The 17,582-nt window shown below is 43.8% G+C and overlaps 1 protein-coding gene across 1 annotated transcript; it reads right to left on the minus strand.

Annotated features, from left to right (window-relative positions):
* Positions 1-221: 221 nt before the first annotated feature.
* Positions 222-17,342, minus strand: LOC143830363 (cytosolic phospholipase A2 delta-like). The gene is made up of 14 exons (XM_077322784.1): positions 17,320-17,342; positions 14,724-14,851; positions 14,268-14,381; positions 13,147-13,184; positions 11,280-11,415; positions 10,662-10,798; positions 9,189-9,411; positions 8,903-9,020; positions 7,027-7,164; positions 4,285-4,392; positions 3,398-3,592; positions 2,699-2,868; positions 1,933-2,119; positions 222-804 (listed from the first exon to the last, which is right to left on the minus strand). The coding sequence occupies exons 2-14, from the start codon at positions 14,742-14,744 to the stop codon at positions 566-568; spliced, it is 1,824 nt and encodes a 607-aa protein (XP_077178899.1). The 5' UTR covers positions 14,745-14,851; positions 17,320-17,342; the 3' UTR covers positions 222-565.
* Positions 17,343-17,582: the final 240 nt, after the last annotated feature.

A 17,582-nucleotide genomic window follows, 5' to 3' on the forward strand; every position in this document is an offset into this window, starting at 1 on the left:
ACAGTAAGGCTGGAACCTTCATATCTGTTCAATTTGGTTTGTGGTTCACTTTGATTCAGTCATGAACTGTGAGGCGAACCGCAAAAATGCAGTTTGTGCTCAACCTCCTCTTCTCTGACTTTTGAGACTTGTCTGAGGCACGGCTGAGAGAAAAGAGGATCGGGAGGGTGTGGTAGTTCTGAACCCTGCCCTAGGCATGGAAGAGCCAGACAGCAAGAAAATGTTTTATAATAATATGTTCATAGTAAAAAGTCATCCTGTTAAGCAGTTTCTTCCAGAAATACTGAAGTGTTAGTATGTAAACTCTCATTTCCAGACATCTTGTGGTCAGCACGGCCTCCTGTGGCAGCAGTTTGGTGGTTCTGCCCAGGACCTTCTGCCATAATTCTGAAGGTACCACAGGCTCAGAGAGATCTCTAACTTAAAGCATGCCCCTTACAAAGCTCCTCAGTGTTTCTCCTAGTGTTTATGGCAATGTAAAATAAACACCCCACAATTATGTGTGTAGCAGTCCTGGCTCATTTCTGACTTTACATCATTGCAAATAGACCCTAAACAATCTTTCCTAATAGCTTGAGGTTGGCCGCAGTTGATTTTCTTTCCTGCAGCGTTTTCTTCTTTCTATTGCTGTCCGTAAAGCTTGCAAAACCAGTTCACTGTTATTCTGGACATTATAGTCACACAGGTTTAGCAGTTTGTCAAAATCCTCTTCTGTGTAAGTCAAATTTGTCATTCTGTATGGTGACTTTAAATTAGTAAAATCCATCTCTCCTTTTTCCATTTCTGCAGGGCTACGCTTAATTCCTGCACAAAGAGAAACAAAGATTTAGGATCTGGTGATTTAAGTAATGTTCAGAGAAGCATAAGTGGAATGGAAGGTACACAGTGGCTCTTTCCTGCCTTCTCCTGGTCCCTACAGACCTCCCCCCCACACACACAAAAAAAATTGTTCTTGAATTTCAGAGGACCATTGGGAACAGCAAGGGATACAGTAAAGAAAGCTGAAGCTCAATGGGGGAACTGTAAATCTGTGCAAACTGTAAATTCATCCATGCGTTTGGGAAATGCTATTTATTTCTGCAAGTGTCACTTCAGATCCATCTCACTGAATCTGACATCCAGTATTCATTCAGAAGAGGGGCAACCAGTTTCTGTATCTCTGAGATCATTTTATTCTCCAGACTGTGGTCAGGAAGTTGTTTGTTTGTTTGTTTGTTTGCAAGATGTTACAACTCCCCAAAATTCTGCCCTCTCACTACCTACCGAGATAGACAAATGTTCTGATGGCCCAAAGCCACATAACCTTGAGATGGATGCAGGTACCCGTCTCACCTCTTAGGCGCTTGAAATAACATCCCTCCCTTGCAATGATGTACTTCAAATAGTAATTAGCACAGCAGTATTTTACTTTACAACTGCAACATCAGGCATGAACATTATCTAAAGGACTAGTTCACACATTATGAGAATATTAGATATCTGGCTTCATATGTGTACCTTAGGGTTGCCATCCTCCAGGATGACTCCTGATATCCAGGCTACAGAGACCAGTTCCTCTGGAGGAAAAGGGCAGCTTTGGAAAGTGGACTCTAGAGCAGTGGTAGTCAACCTGTGGTCCTCCAGATGTCCATGGACTACAATTCCCATGAGCCCCTGCCAGCATTTGCTGGCAGGGGTTCATGGGAATTGTAGTCCATGAACATCTGGAGGATCAGAGGTTGACTACCCCTGCTCTATTCCTTTTCAATGAAATACTGTTTCAATTTGGGATCCCAGTTTTCTGGGAGACAGGTGAGTTTAAAACTGTTTTAAAGTAAATTACTTAGGAATAGTTTCCTACACCATTTATACTGTATGAGTGTTGATTAGCTCAGCTGCATAGGGCAAAGAGCTACTCTTCTGCCCCTGAAAATATGAAAAGAAACTACTAACCAGATCTCTTGTACTCCCTAAAAGAGTTATCCACTAGTGGGAAATGAAGGACAATCGGAACTTCAGGATTCTCTTTGTCCATAAAAACATAGCACTCCTTTGGGTTCTTCTTGTCTTCTTCACTCAGCACTATTTGGGGGAAAGGAATCCTCTTCTCCATACAACATCTCCCTGTTTTTTCTATGGACTGAAGTATAAAAGAAGAGAGACATATAACAACCAAAATACCAAACGAAAACCATCTTTTCCTAACAAGGATTCTCTTTTCCATCTTTTCCTAACAAGAAAGAGAGAGAGGAAAAGAAAACAATCTACTGACAAATATTCTCGCTCCTTATGTGGAACATCCAAATAAGGAGCGAGAATATTTGTCAGTAGATTTTTTTTCTTTTCCTCTCTCTCTTTCTCTTTCTGTCTTTTTCTCTTTCTTTCTCTCGCTCTCCATTTACTTCTCTCCCTCTCTTTCTATCCCTTTCATTCTCTCTTTTACTCTGTAGTTCTGTCTTTCTCTCCCTCTCTATCTCTCTATATTTGTCTCTCTGTTCTTCTATCTCTCCCTCTTTCTCAATTTCTTTCCTTCTGTCTATATTTTTTACCATCACGCCCTCTCTATTTTCTTATCTCTCCCTTTCTTTCTCTTTTTCTATTCTCTTTCTTCCTATCTCTTTCTGCTCTTTTTGCCCCGCCCCACTCCATGCTAGTGGCCATTGTACCGCCTACAACGGGCTTTAATTCTAGTCAGAATATAAAATTAGAATACTATTACATGAAACCTGGTCTCCACAAGGTTGTAGTCAAATGATAAGATGATATCCACATTCCTTTCCTTTCTTAACAGTGGAGGGGAACTGGTATTAATGAAATATCCAGCGTCAACAAGACAAAGCTCTTTTTCCACTGGTGTGAGATGGTTGGGGCACTGGTCCAGTTTAGTCTCTGGAATGCAAACAGTGCTTGCTATTAGATGTACTGCAGAACCAAAGCAAGAAACTGTGTCATAACACATTAGTAAAACCTTACAAACACCACCAAAATATTCAAAGTAAACATCAAAGCCTCTTATGAGGGGAATGGCAAGATTTGTTCTATCTCCTTACATGCACCACTGTAGCTTATTTTCAGGCAATAGTGTGAAAAGGAGAAATGGAGACCTGTGCCACCCTTACAGCCAGTTATTAGTCTAAGGCAGGTTAGTAGAACTTTGATTCTGTATAGCTCTCCTGTCCATAGCTCTGATAGTTGTAGCATCTTCTGAGACTCCGAATACAATGATAATTTTAATTCACAAGAAGGACAATATTCAGGAGTAGAATTAATGCTTGAAAAGATAGTGGGTGTGTTTTTAGACATGTATATGAGAATCAGAAAGTTCAAAGGAAAAATACAGCATAACTAAGCTTCAATAATACTGAAAGAGTAACCAGAGGGTTTTTTTTTTACAAAGTTCAATGGCTGATGTGTTTACCTGGCCATGCAGAAAATGCTTCATGTTTGTAATAGTCCTTGTGCAACTGGAGACCTCTCAGGAAGTTAGGCGTTGATTCCTCTATTGGGCGATGGGTCAGAACTCTGTTGAGGATGTTGGAAAAGCCACTTGGTGGAGAGAAGCAAGTGATCTTGTGTACAGAGAGCTGGTTTTCACATGGATTGTTGTCTAGATCTGGAAGGAAAGCGAAAGAGATGCACTAAGGAAAATTCTGGTTGCTCTTAAGCAAAGATGTATGTGTAGTAATTGAAACATGACTTGACAAAGGGGCTAATTTAGGTAGCAAGTGAGCTACCATTTCCGCTCAATCTCTCCTAATTCCCCTCCTTACTACTGACTATCTTATCTCCCTGTTGGGCATGCAAGTTCCAGAATGCATCTCACTCATCTTCTCCATGCTAGAATATTGATCATGACAAGGATATCAGAATATATTAACAATTATTTATTAATATTCTCTTAATACCACAATATTAGGTGGAATCTATTTCCCAATTTATCAAGTTGTGATATACCACCATGCCAGTCCGTATTTTAAATGGCTCCGGTTTTCCCAGTCCGTATTTTAAATTCCTCCGGTTTTCCCTCTGCAGCCGAGCTAATGGAAGTTGGAAACAGCTAGCTAAACTCCTTTCCAGTCCTCACTGAAACCATTTTCTGTAATTGGGAACTGAAGTATGTGAATCATCCCTGCAGTTTCATGGGGTGAAAAAACTGAATGGAGGAAGTACTAAATTAGCTAGTATGTCCATCTTGTAATCATCTCCTTTGTAAATTCTCTGCACTGGAATTAATCTTCTTCCCAGTTCCTTCTCTTTGTTGAACATTTGCCATTACAAATAAAATAAATAGCAGAAGTCTCTTACTGTCATCTTTTTCTTTCTCTGGGTTGAGCAGTTGCCAGTGTGGGAATGAGCTTTGAGCGGCATTCCAGACATCCACCAGATTCAAAGAAAATATATTACTCCACACTCCTGTAAGCATATGGAAAATCAACACCGTCAGCATCTTTGTCAACTAACTTCTTAAGAAGATTCCAATGAATCAATGCTCCTTTTTTTAAAAAAAGCATGGAATAGACAGAGCTCTGGTAGCCAACTGTGTGCAAATGAACTTAGTCTATGGCAACATAACAGTGGCTCTCAGTTGTAGAGCTGGTGGTGAGTAGGAAGGGGAGAATGAATAGGCTGTATTAGAACTGATATCTAAGTTGTCCTTTCCTTGACTTGCTTGCTTCAGATCTTTCCAGATCTATTGAATGTGGATGCTGCCTGACACTGTGGAAAGTTACAGAATCCCAAATCAAGACAACACTGCTGGGTCAATATGACAGGTTTTCTCATCAAAAGGGTCCTCTTATCAAAATTAAGGAGATTTCTGCACTCTTTAAAAATAGTGCAATACTTACCTTTTGTTGTCGTTATATTCCAGCCCCTCCATATGACGTCGCCAACATGCCGTATTTAGGCAGTAAACAGCCAGCTACATCCTCCATTTTAAAGTGCTAGTTGGGGATTCCCAAATAGTGGATTCACCAACCTATGTAGCACTAGCTAACAGAGAGCAACCAGCAGGCTACCAGTGGAGGAAAGTTGTGGAGGCTCAAAAGCATGAAAGGCGCCTGCCTCATCTCACCCTCACTCCCACCCCCCTCTCCCGGGGATGGGAACATCTTTTTTTAAATGTCTGAAATCCTGGAGCAACAAATGGGTGGATAAGTGTGCAGGCGGCGCCAGAAAAAAAATTTCCCAAATATTATAGCACAAAGTATGCCTCTGACCCATTATGCACGGGGGTTTTAGCGTGCGTTCGGGGTGGAATGGCGGTGACTAAAATCACCGATAACGCACGGAGTCGGCTGCAACCGGCCGCAGATTCGGTGCACGCTGCCGAAAAAGTCGCGTTAGCGGAACGCGGAAGAAAGCACAGCTTCCCGGGCGACCAGGGTGCAACCGGAGGTGGCGCCGAATTGACCGCGTGCATAATCGGGGAGGCCGGAGGGTCGGATGCGGAGCGACCGCTCAAGCGGCTGCCGGAACGAACGGCGGCGCAGGCCGGGGGGAACCCAAGGGAACACGGACGGAAAGGCGGCCAGAGAGCTCACAGTGGAGGGGGGCGAGGGGATCGCCGCGGCTAAGGACGGCAGAGAGGCCGGCCACCCACCTCCCACCCATTCCCAAACACACACCTCAACCACAAATGAGAACGGAGGCGAGGTCTCTAAGAAAATACAAAAACGTTATAAAACAGTGTGAATGAACAAAGCACAAATATACAATACAAAGCTTAAAGTAGGAGAAACAATATAAAGGGGAAACCTATGGGGCAGAGGAACTGGGGCAGCAAAGAAGGGGAGAGGCGAACTGGGAGTAAACTAAGGGGAAGGGGAAACATGCTCCCTCCCCCTCCGTGCCTGACAAACCCGGCAGGGCTGCGCCTGCGCAGGCTGCTTCTGCCCTTCCTGGCCTCCGCCTCCGATGCTCGCCAACACAGTGGCGTGCTCGCCTCGCTTCCCCTTGGCTCCGCATCAATGCCTCGTCACCCGTTGCTCCGGGTTTTGCCGCCATCGCACCCCGTCCCGTGCATAACCGGTTTCCTACGCGTTTTCCCCCTACGCGTTTTCCATGTGACTCGAAATCGCCTTTTCGGCGGCCATGCATAATGGGCCTCTCTGAAGCTCCTACCCTCTCCCCCCTCACCTCCCCAGAGAAGATTCTTGTTCTGTTCTGCCCCCCCCACCCCCAGAGTTATCTCCTTTGAAGAAGTCTCCCCATTGGATCACATGAGGGAGTCAGGCGCTCTCTCCTCCCACCCTCTCTCAAAGTAACTTGATGTGTGATGATGAGGGGGAGAGGAATCGAAATCATGAGACAACTGGAAAATGGAGAAGGTGGAGAACCGAGAGGTGCCTGCAGGGGGTGCAGGGTGAGGTGCCACAAGCCCACAGCAAGAGCTAGCCAGCCAGTGAGAGATGCACCCAGGCAGGCACCCCGGCCACCTGCAGCAAGGGAACTCGGCAAAGCATAGTGTGTGTGCGTGTGCGTGCGTGCATGTTGGGGAGGGAAGGCAGCAGCAGCGAGCCCTCACTGGGGAGTGTTTGTGCATGCATGTGTGTGTGTGTGTGCATGCATGTGTGGGGGGATGGCAGGAGCAGCTGCACCAATGCAGGTGCACTGACCAGTGGGGTGGGGTAGGGTGGGGGAGAAAAAACCCTACATGTGCAGCCACTAATGTTGCTAAGGTCAACACTTTCTCAGTATAAGTGTAATTAACTTGAAGAATTCACTGCCACAGGTGGGCAATTGGCTGTTTAAATGTATGCATTTAAGAAAAAAATTAGCGGGCATTGGTAGACCTTTAAATCATGGGAAAAGGGGATTGGCTGCCTGGCATGATTGACAGGTGGAAGAGAGTCACATATAAGGCACGTTGCTCTCTTCCACCATTTCTAGCAGGACTTGTGGAGAGTGAGAAGCGCAAAACGGCAGTAAACAAGGTGAGACTGCAAAAAGGTGAGGAGTAGCCGGGAGGCGCGATTATATTTAGCGTTACGCCATTCAGCTAGCATAATGCTATTTTTAACAATATGTGGAAATGTCCTAAGTTACCTTCCAAAAAGCAGAGCTTAGATTCTGGTATTTTTTTCATCAGTCGTCCCATGAAGAATTCACTTCCAAAATCTTCTGAGGGAATGAACCCCCCATATTTAGGAAATCCCACTTCATAAGGAGAAAATTCACACCATTCTACAAACAAAACATGAGAAAACTACTTGAGAGGACATCCTCATTGCCAAAAGTCAGGAAGGATAGCAATGGAAATGAAATGATGGCCTATAGGCCTATAGACAGAGACTCTAGGGCTGAATCTTCACTTACTTTGTTTATTTCTGTTGAATTCAGATCAATTTGAGCTCGGTTTTTCCTCATTACTTTCCCCCGACTTGAAACAGAAAGTGCTCTGCACTTCATTCGCGGAGCTGAGAGAGAGGAGGACATAGGATTTCTCCTCTTTTGAAAGCCGGTGGAGAAGCAGCATGAGAGCTTTCTCTAATGAGCTGGGGGGGGGGGAGCCGGGGAGGGAGCCGGGGAGGGAGCCGGGGAGGGAGCCGAGTAGCCAGCCAGCAAGCAGCCTCTCAGAGAAGAGGCAAATCTCTGCTGGTTCTGGAGCACAGATTCCAGAGGGAAACAAAGAGAAACAATAAATCTTGGGAGGAAAGTATTGCAACCAGGAAGCATTTGAACTGGCGCCTCGACCAAGCAGGGCTTTTGTACAACGTTGGAGGCTTGGCAGCAAGTTAGTTCGAGGAAAAGCAGAGAGCTGCACCTTTAGTCAAGTGATTTTTAAAATATCGAGGGTTAAAAGCACTCCAGGATATTGTGAGGAAAAGGTAGGGTCACTCCGGATCAATCATGTTTGTTGCAGAGGGAAAATTTAAATCACCCCAAATCAAAATGGAAATCGCATTCCGTGTAGACGGCAGGGCCTGAATCAACCTGGGATTGCAATAAAAGCTCTGTGCAGACTCCACCCAGTATCTTTTAAAATTCCATTCAGCACAATGTCCCCAGCTGGGAGAATGACCACAGTGGGGTGGGGGGGAGGTAAAGCCCACATACACAAACACCATTTTTCTCAATTTGAAATGGCCTGGGTGTCAAATGTAGGCAGGGGTGGGATGGGTCTAATAGATATGTCAATTCTGGTGACACAGGAAGAGGCCTGGGAACCCCAATTCCTATGATGGGAAATCTCCAGTGTGTGTAGTATCACTAATAAAATAAAATGCTTGTTAAATAAGTTAGTTTCATTTTTGTATGCGCAATATGCTAAATAGCAAACCTTTCCTGAACAAAACAAGGAAGTATTCATCATAAAGCTGTTCTGACCAAGCAGTGATATCAGGGCTCTCTCAGCCTCACCCACCCCACAGGGTGTCTGTTGTGGGGAGAGCCACTTTGAGCCTCCTTCAGGTAGAGAAAAGTGGCATATAAGAACTACTACTACTACTACTTCTTCTTCTTCTTCAAATCGTGGATCCCTTTCCTTTCCAAAGCTCATAGTTTTAGGCAGAAAAAAAAACCTCCCAATAGTGCTGCAGGAAAGGAACATTCTCCAAGGAGCGTAAATACTAACAAGCAGGCTTGAAGAGGAATGTGGGTAGGGGAGAGACAGTAGGCAGTTTAAGTTGGAAATAAGTATGCAGACTCCACCTCCTCCCAGCCAGGAAAACCATCAGTGGACTAAACCACTCGTGTTTGAGGGGAAAGGGGAACAAGGGAAATGGCCAATTCCCAAGCCTAGCTAAGACAGCAGGAGAAATGCCAGGGACACCTTCCAACCCCCCCCCCCCACGGACCCCGTGGGGTCCGCAGGCCCCCAGGTTGGGAAACACTGAGCTAGTACATAATACCTGTGAGACATTTTCAGGATTTTGCTCCCCATTTAAATAGAAAGACAAAATAACATCACTGGACTAGTTACCTTGAAATTCAGAACTGCTTTGGAAGTTCTCCTTGACATTCAGGGCCACATAAATGGGCAGTGGATTTTGTCCCACACTCACAGCCTGCTGTTGATTTGATAGTTTGCTGTCACTCAGCTAAGCAAAAGACAAACAAACAAACAATATTACACAAGGAACAAATTCATACAGAAAAAAATTATAAAGCAAGTGTATATGTAAGCAAGTCTTATATATGGGATAGCCAGAATGTTCTGAAAAATAAATACGCCCTTCTGATGTAAGGTGGGTCTGTGCAGTACATACCTCATCATGGAACATGCGGTCAATAATAAGTGACCACAGATCAGTAAAAGAAACGGAATGGCCCTCTTGAACTCTCTGCTGCAGCTTCATGTCATAGTGCTTTAGAGAGGCCATGGAAAATGCACTTGACTTGCTTCTGGTGATACACTTCCTTGCTTTATGGATCAGACCCACTAGGTTCTTCTGAGACCAGTTAGCATCTTCATACAAATTGCTCATGGTCCTGGGGGAGGGGAGAAATTATGCTGTTTAGAACACGAGAAATTGATTTCAACATCATAAATTGTCTTAAACCACATGAGACTTTTGTTATTAGAATTTCTCAAGATTTGTTTTTTTAAAAACTAATTAGCAGTCCCATGTGACTGATTGAAAACTGGGGACAAGCAGCTGGGGAGTGGAGTTAGCATTTAGCTCTTTCTTCCATGCCTCTTCCACAATTTAAATATCCATTAACTGAGCTCCAAGGAAAGAAAAGACACATACAAGTAATAGAAGAATGTGGGTGGATCAGTTTCCCATTTCCTTCAACTGCTCATCCCTTTTTTCCCCCTGGAAAACATCAGACTTCCCTCCCCCACTGCCCCCCCCATCCCCTGCTTTATATATAAACAGGGAAGGCTTGCAAAAAAGCAGGAACAGCAATATCAGAGGAGGCATGTAAAAAAACAAAAACAAGGACAGGCATCATCGCATCTTATCTGACCCTTAACCAGATTCAGGCAAGTAGTCATGTTGACCTGAAACAACAACAGGACAGAATTTGAGCCCAGCTGCACCTTTAAAACCAACAAACCAGTTTTGCACCAGACTTCAGAAATCCATCTTCACTTAAACAGGTCTTTCCAAATTCACTTATGGGATTCACCCCCACCTACCATCTACCTTGTGGGTTGTAGGCATGGAAGCTGTTTTACTTGGCTTTAAAGTGGAATTAGGCAAATTCATGTATGACTGGTTCATTGGATGCTAAATGGAAACTCCACGTTCAGAGGTAGTAACCCATTGAATACTAGTCCTGGGAACCAAGAAGACAAGGCTTTGGCAGGCAGGTACTTTGGGGCATCTGGATGACCACCTTGTAGAACAGAATGATAGGCCAGGTAAACCACTGATCTGATCCCACACAACTGTGTTTTAGTATCTGTGTCTCTAAATGCTAAAGAGACCCCATAAATAAATATGCTTTTAGGTGATGCTCTGGTGAACATTTTAAGCAAATGACCCTGTTTTCCAGCATGCAATGATGTCCAAGTCATGCTTCCCTCCCCCCAAAATAATTGCCCAATGTTAACCCAGCATAACTTTACAATCATCCCCATAGATTCCAGCATGAAGAATGTCCCCAAGTCACTGTGATCCTATGGCATTTGTCATGCATTAAAATGCAAAACAGATAACAATTAAAGGATAAGGCTAGAAAGCTTGATGTTTGCTAACCATATTAGTGGCAGCCATCCTAATTTGCCTCACCATGTTGAGCCAGAGGCTCCAGTGATATACGTAACACAATCCAAGAGGTTAAGCTTCTGAAGAGCAAAGAGGTGGCCATAGAAGGCTGACATGGCCCTGACTCCTCCCCCAGTTGCCATAACTGCTACCACTGGGACCTATGAAAACATAATAATGGAATCAAACTTGTATTAGGATACCTCCGAAATCCAGCCCACCCACCCCAGAGGGACAAAAACAGAACTGAAAACCATGGAACAAAATACCTATCAAAAATATCTATTAAGAAGTCCACATCATACATATTTGAGTTTACTCTCTCATCCTCAGGGGAATTATGTATCTTGACTATGAGAAGAAATGCTCTTCACCTTCCCTGTTTGATTGCCCTTGGTAAGCATCCTTGCCAGGCTCCTTATAAAATCCCTATCTACAGACAATGTTTTCCTTCAGCAATGCTTTGCTTTGCTGGTAATTCCTTCAATGAAGTGCTTGCTCTCTTTCTCTCTCCGGTATTTATAAACTTAATCTAAACTCAGTCTAGTGTTCTTCCACTAATACTTCAGTTCAATACACTAACACTTCAAAGCACTCCTCTTCCCCCATCTAAATTTGGTTACAAGACAAAGCCCAAAACACCTCATGTCCTTGCAAATCGTGGTCCAGCCGAAGAACTTTTTTAAGAGCAGCGGCAACCACGTTTTTCCGCTTCTGAAGGAAATCCCGCTCAGCCTCACAGAGATCGCATCCCAAACGTACATTTAAAGCTCCAAGGCTGGAATGAAAAGAAATAGACAGAAAAGTGTGAAAAGGTTGTTTCTGTCTCTGATGTATCCATTGCATATTTAACAACTGAACAAACTGTTCTCCCTTCTGATATTTGTGTACGTTTTGTCTCCGTCTCCTAGGATGGAGTCCCTACAGCATTCCATTTGTTAGTTGGTGCATGAGCTCCCATTCCTGTGTTTTTGAACTCTCCCATCTCTGCTGTGTGGACTTAAGAGCAAGTATTTGATTGAATCCCCAATTCTTGAATTGAAAGCAAAAGGGAACATCCCATTATCATGTTAGTTTTAAAGACAGCATTCACTGATTCACTCTTTTTTTCTCCGTCTATCTCTCAAATATTTCCTCATCTGTAAACTGCTCCCGTGGGAGCGGTAAAAATAAAAGAGTAAGGGCATTGTGGGCGGAGAAACGGGCGGGGTGAGTCTGGGATAAAAACTCAAAGGGGCCAATTGGGAGGGGGTGGGAGGAGAGGCTTCAGGGCGGCTAAAGGAGTCGAGCAGTAGCCCAGCTCCTGTGCCCACCCTAAAGCCATGGAATTGGGCAGGAGGGGGAATGGGGGTGAGGCTTCAGGGCGGCCAAAGGAGCCGGCCGGCAGCCCAGCTCCTTTGCCTGCCCTAAAGCCAGGGAATCGGCCAGGAGGGGGGTGGGGGGAGAGGCTTCAGGGCAGCCAAAGTAGCTGGCTGGCAGCCCAGCTCCTTTGGCCACTCTGAAGCTGGGGAATCAGGCGGGAGGGGGTTGGGGGTGACAAGCTGCTAGTGCCCGCTGTATTTAGCCTACAGCGGACTTAACCTAGTATGAAATAAGCTGGTACAGCACTTCTGTGAGGAGTATGTCCAAGATGAAGGTATGTCTGGCCCTCCATCTCTATCATTATTAACTAGCAAATGGGCACAACCCAGTTCATGAGCCAAGATTCACCACAAACCTGGCCCACTTCAGAATCTCAAATTAATGTTGGAGGAAAGCTTCCACATGGGGGAAGCAAAACAGACTAGACTGGTTAAATGGCTCGCCGCCATTTCAACCTAACAGCTGATAGGCATACCTGCCAGTTTGTTTCAGGGCATTTTTTGCTAACTTGGGTTTGGGGTTTGATTCAGGGGCTGCCCCAAACCCTGTACAGAACCAGAATTTTGGGGTTTGTGGCGATCCCAGTTAATAAGATATCCTAATTGTATCTAGTCTCCAGTTTAGGTAACCATATTTTAACAAAGGTAAAGTGGGACACCATTGACCGGGGGGGGGGGTTGAAAGAGTCGCTGCAGGAGGCTGGGGAGACTGAGGCCACAGCGTCAGGCTCAGCAGGCGGGAGGGCGCCTGGGAGGTCTGTTGTGGAAGGGGGCCAGCTCATCCTGAAGGCCACAGGAGTGGAGGCAGTGGCCCAGGCCCAGCTGAGCCCCCTCCCTCCTTCCCTCTGGCTGGGATCACCAGTGGCGATGAAGTGACGGAGCGGCAGCCCAAGAATGGCTCTGGTAGTGGCTCAGGCCGGGCAGGAGAGAGCGGCGGCGGCAGCCATGGCCATACTGGCAGGTGGCAGGAGAGGGGCCTCACTCACCCCACCTCCATTATGTCTGGTCACCTTACTCCAGTTGTTAATAAAAGACAGAGTTATTTGTTCTGCTGAAACAGTGGATTTTCCTAAAGCAAAATCCAAGCCTTGCTGTGTTTTTAGGCCACTTTGCACATGAGTTAAAATTAATAGATAAGAATTTCTTACCAATTGTTAACTTTGAGCTGCAGTTTCAAATGTTCATTCTAAGAAGGAAAATGTCAAGATGAACTATGTTAAGATATGAGGCATACACATTTTGTAATAGCCATTTTCTAACCAAGATTTCATTGCTAAATATGACATTTCTAGGCACCTAAGCGCAGTGGAAGTAACCACCATTGTTTTCTCTCTCTCTCTCTCTCTCTCTCTCTCTCTCCCCCTCCCTGCAGCTGCCCCAAAATCATACTAGAATCTTGACAGTTTCCCTCTTAGATGTTGACTGAAAGCAGAAGTTTGACTTGAGGGAAAAGATTCAAGCTCACTATTTCTTTTAAAGCAATCTACTCATCTTATTTCTTTTAAAGATTCCCAAAATCTTCCTTTAAATGCCACAGTTTACTCAAATTAACTCAATGTAAACATTATATAATTAACATGTTTGTCTTCTGCTCTCTGTTCTGAAATGACTATTTTTTCTTCAGTGCATTTTAAGCTCACCCCATGTTCCAGGAGCTCAGGACAGTGCCCATAGTTCTCCTGGCCTCCATTTTAGGTTAGACCGCACCCCTGTGAAGTAGATTAGCCTGACAGAGGATTATTGACAAACAGGAATTTGAACCTATGTCTCACTGAGCCTATTCCTACACTTGATACTCTACACCAGCGGTCCTCAACCCCTGGTCCGGGGACCGGGACCGGTCCATGGATCAGTCAGTACTGGCCCGCTGCCCCTCCTCGTCCTCCTCCCAGGCTGCTGCCTTGGGGGCTGCCCTGCCACTCTGCCACCAGCTCACCTTTGGTGCTCTCCAGCGGCTGCCATGGCTGGGGCTCCCCCTCAGCATGGCACTGTGCAGCTGCTGCTGGCAGCACCCCCCAGCCAGCGGCAGGAAGTCGGGGGCACCGGCGGGAAAGAAAGTGGAGCAGGGGCTCAGGCGGCGGCGATGTCCCTTGGCAAAAGACTACCCCCCCCAGGCCTCAGTAAAATTGTCAAGCGTTGACCGGTCCCTGGTGATAAAAAGGTTGGGGACTACTGCTCTACATCACTTTTCAGGAGCCCATTATGGAAGAGAGCAAGTATAAAAATCCAATCATAATGATAGCTTAAATATAATTGTCGGTCCACATACCTTTGTTAAAGGCATGACAACTTTAGTTTCTTTTCCCTCTGGAAGAGATTTCAGCAACACTCCTGGACAACCAGCTGCAGTATCCTTGAACAGTTTTTTCCCAAGGGAATTACTCTAAAATGGATTACAAGCATTTTAGTATTGTACACTTCCCTGAGACAGTTGTGCCAAGAGGGACAGTTCTATACATTTAACAAATCAGTCCAATCAATCAACAGGTCCCCATTCCCTTATGTCTTTTCCTTTTTAAAATAAGGCTCCTTTGCCCCGTTTTTGAATCGGTGAACAGGACAGTAACATAAAAAACAAATATGGCTGCCCTCATGTCTAGTTTGATCCTTCTCATATAGGAAAAGTGCAGTTTCCATCCTGGCTAATTCTCACAGAGTTAATGCTCATTAAGTGTAACCACATCCCTACTCTGAAGGGACATCACTGATGAAATTATTATCTTACCTTCTTGTTGACTTTTAGCATTGGTTCCCAGTTCTTTACACAGTGGAAGTGGAATATTTCTGAGTCCTGTGCAATCCTCTGTGTTTCTTCATATGATTCACTCACCGAAAGGACGATATTTTTATGTTCTAGAGGAAAGTATTAATTGTGCATAAATGCCCCGATCTTACTAGAAATCTGTTGTTCTTGCTGAGTCTTCTCCCTCACAGTTCATTTCACAAAGGACTGCAATAATTGGGGTCTGTTAGGGGGTCTACCTACAATCTGCTGCTCCTTTAGCTCCTTTGAGTCATTACAATTTCATCACTCCTACTTTGCATAGTGGAAAGCTTGCAATGTACCATCTTCTAACTATGCACAGTCAACATTTTTCTTTATCAGTCAACATGCAGATTTTCCTATGTATATGCAACAGGAAACTCTTTTTGTGGGTATGCATTTCTGTGTACCAAGGCTAGTAAATATACATGTTGCCCTGTTTATATAAATTGACAATTCAATGAAGATAGCAGGACATGCCCCCCCCCCCAATACATGAGAGATAGGAGCACCAAATTTAGTACAGCTGAGAAGAGTTTTTGCCTGAAATGAACTTAATCCCACTGCTATATAGAAGTTGAGCAAAACCTCCATCGAACACAAGTGTGTTACTCAACTGTGTCATTTAGGGTGGCAATGTTGTTAAGCATGGAGGAGTGGGGAAGGGGGAATGCAAGGTGAAGCTGGCTGCAACTTCCTCTATGCTGCGGGGGGCGGGGAAGCAAAAGCAGTTTTTCTCACAGCTTTTAAAAAATAAATCTTTTAAAGGATTTTGTAGGTGATGACCACACACTTGCTGACATTAATATTTTCTTGTGAGCTACTGAGAAGGGCTGCATTTTGGAACTGGAACCACTGCTTAGCATGCAGAAGGTCCTGGATTCAATCCCCAGCATCTCCAGTTATAAAAATCCAGGAGCAGGTGATGTGAAAGACCTCTGTTTGAGACCCTGGAGAGTTGTTGTGTAGGCAGTGCTGTCCTTGATGGACCAAAGATCCATATTTTGATTCAGTATGAGACAGCTGAAGCTGTTCATGTATTACATTTTATTTTTGTACTGGCTGTTATCTTCTTGTGATTATTTTAGTAGGTTTAGTTTCTGCTCTCTTATTGCTGTTATTTGTTATTATTTTATTTTAATATAGTTTATATTATTTTAAGTAGCTTTGTTTGTTATTTTAAAATAAGCAAATATGTAATAATAATTTAATGGTATTTAATACATTTTCTAAATAAGTGACTTGTCAGAGGGCCACATGAAATTTACTTTATCTCTTTTTTTACTGTCAAGTGCTAAGACTTGGAGCAATGTTCTGAATTTATTGAGAGAAATCTGAGAAAGCAGGAACATGGTAATATTCTCCTAGGAAAACTGTTACACATACCCTGTGTACATGCGCTCACATAATATAGTTCCTGAATTTGCATTGTGAGTAGTCTGCAATGAACTGTCAAAGTAATAAAGTTGCTTAAATAGCTCTAGAGTGTGGCTATTTTTAAAACGCATGAACACAAAATCAGACTTTGGGCATGAATATACACTTCAAAAGTTTTAAAATTAGATTTTTCTCTTTCTGTAAGCATACTTGCCAGTCACTGTTATTTAATTAATGCAAAATCACTGACTAACCAAAAAAGAAAGAAAGAAAACTAAAACTTTCTGAAAGTATTTCTTAATCTTGTTTTGTCTGTCTCTACATGGAGGAAAAGAGCTCAGGGATCTTCTTTCACAAATGGAAATTTGGAAGTCGTGCAATATTGTGTGCCTTTAGGACAGAAAGATTTTAAATGTATATTTAAAATGATTTATGAAGTAGACAAGTTTGGCTGTCTGCTTCACAAAATCAGACTAACTTTTCAAACACTCCTCATTCCTCCATTTGTCCATCTGAACATCGAAACAGGACATTTCACGGGCCTGTGAAAGAAACAAAATAAAGTTTTAAATTGTTTTTAAGAGGCCCATTGTTTTATAGGAACAATGAGTAAATAATATTTCCTTTGCTAGTTTATGACCTTACTGTGTCTTCAGTCCAGTTCCAAAAAATGTCTGCCTTTGAAACAGGGGGATGTTGGATGTTATTTGCACCTGGCTCTATTCTTGGCTTATTTACTTATTGCCTCTTGTGGTGCAGAGTGATAAGCAGCAGAAATGCTGTCTGAAGCGATGCCCATGAGGTTGGGAGTTCAATCCCAGCAGCCGGCTCAAAGCCCACATATAAACACCACCCATTTTTCTGGTGAAAGGACAGAAACCAAAAGCTCCTTCTCCCACTCACAGCACTCCCTTCACAGGACCATGTGAACAAGCACCTCATAAGGTGAGTGTCCCTAATGCATGTCTGGCTGAGAATATGGATGCACACCTGTGGCCAGGCATATATCAGGGAGTATCTTACTGATTTCTTTGAAGAGAAATTCCATTAATTAATGAGGGGGGACAGACCCTTATGCACTCATTTAAAAGCCAGGTCCTAGATATTTTATCTATTCTCTTCTAGAATTATTTTGCTCAGATTGAAAAGTTGTTGAATATGGAATGACAATGCAGCTTACCACTAAGATGTTATTAGTAACAAGTTTCTCAGCGTCACCAATTCTGGGGAAAAACACAAAACCATTCAGGAATAAAATACATTATTTACTTATTTTTAAAAACCCTGAAATATATGCAGTCAACTGGTATTTTTAAAAAGTTCTCTGGATTTTAAAAAGGAGAATTAGCATTCAAGGGTCGATATAACAGTATGTGAGGCTTGCAGCTGGTTTCCCATCAAGCTGAATGCCAGTAATCTGCCAAAGATGATGGTCATGGCCCA

Source organism: Paroedura picta, chromosome 2 (assembly GCF_049243985.1).
Source record: "Paroedura picta isolate Pp20150507F chromosome 2, Ppicta_v3.0, whole genome shotgun sequence".
NCBI classification, from domain to species: Eukaryota; Metazoa; Chordata; class Lepidosauria; order Squamata; family Gekkonidae; genus Paroedura; species Paroedura picta.

Excerpts from the sequence above, each read along its gene's own strand:
- LOC143830363 (XM_077322784.1), bottom strand. The coding sequence starts at position 14,744 with ATGCTAAAAGTCAACAAGAAG. Across the intron at positions 13,185-14,267 it reads TTGTCATGCCTTTAACAAAG|AATGAACATTTGAAACTGCA; the intron begins GTATGTGGACCG and ends TTTCCTTCTTAG. Across the intron at positions 9,412-10,661 it reads GGAGCCTCTGGCTCAACATG|GACCATGAGCAATTTGTATG; the intron begins GTGAGGCAAATT and ends CCCCTCCCCCAG.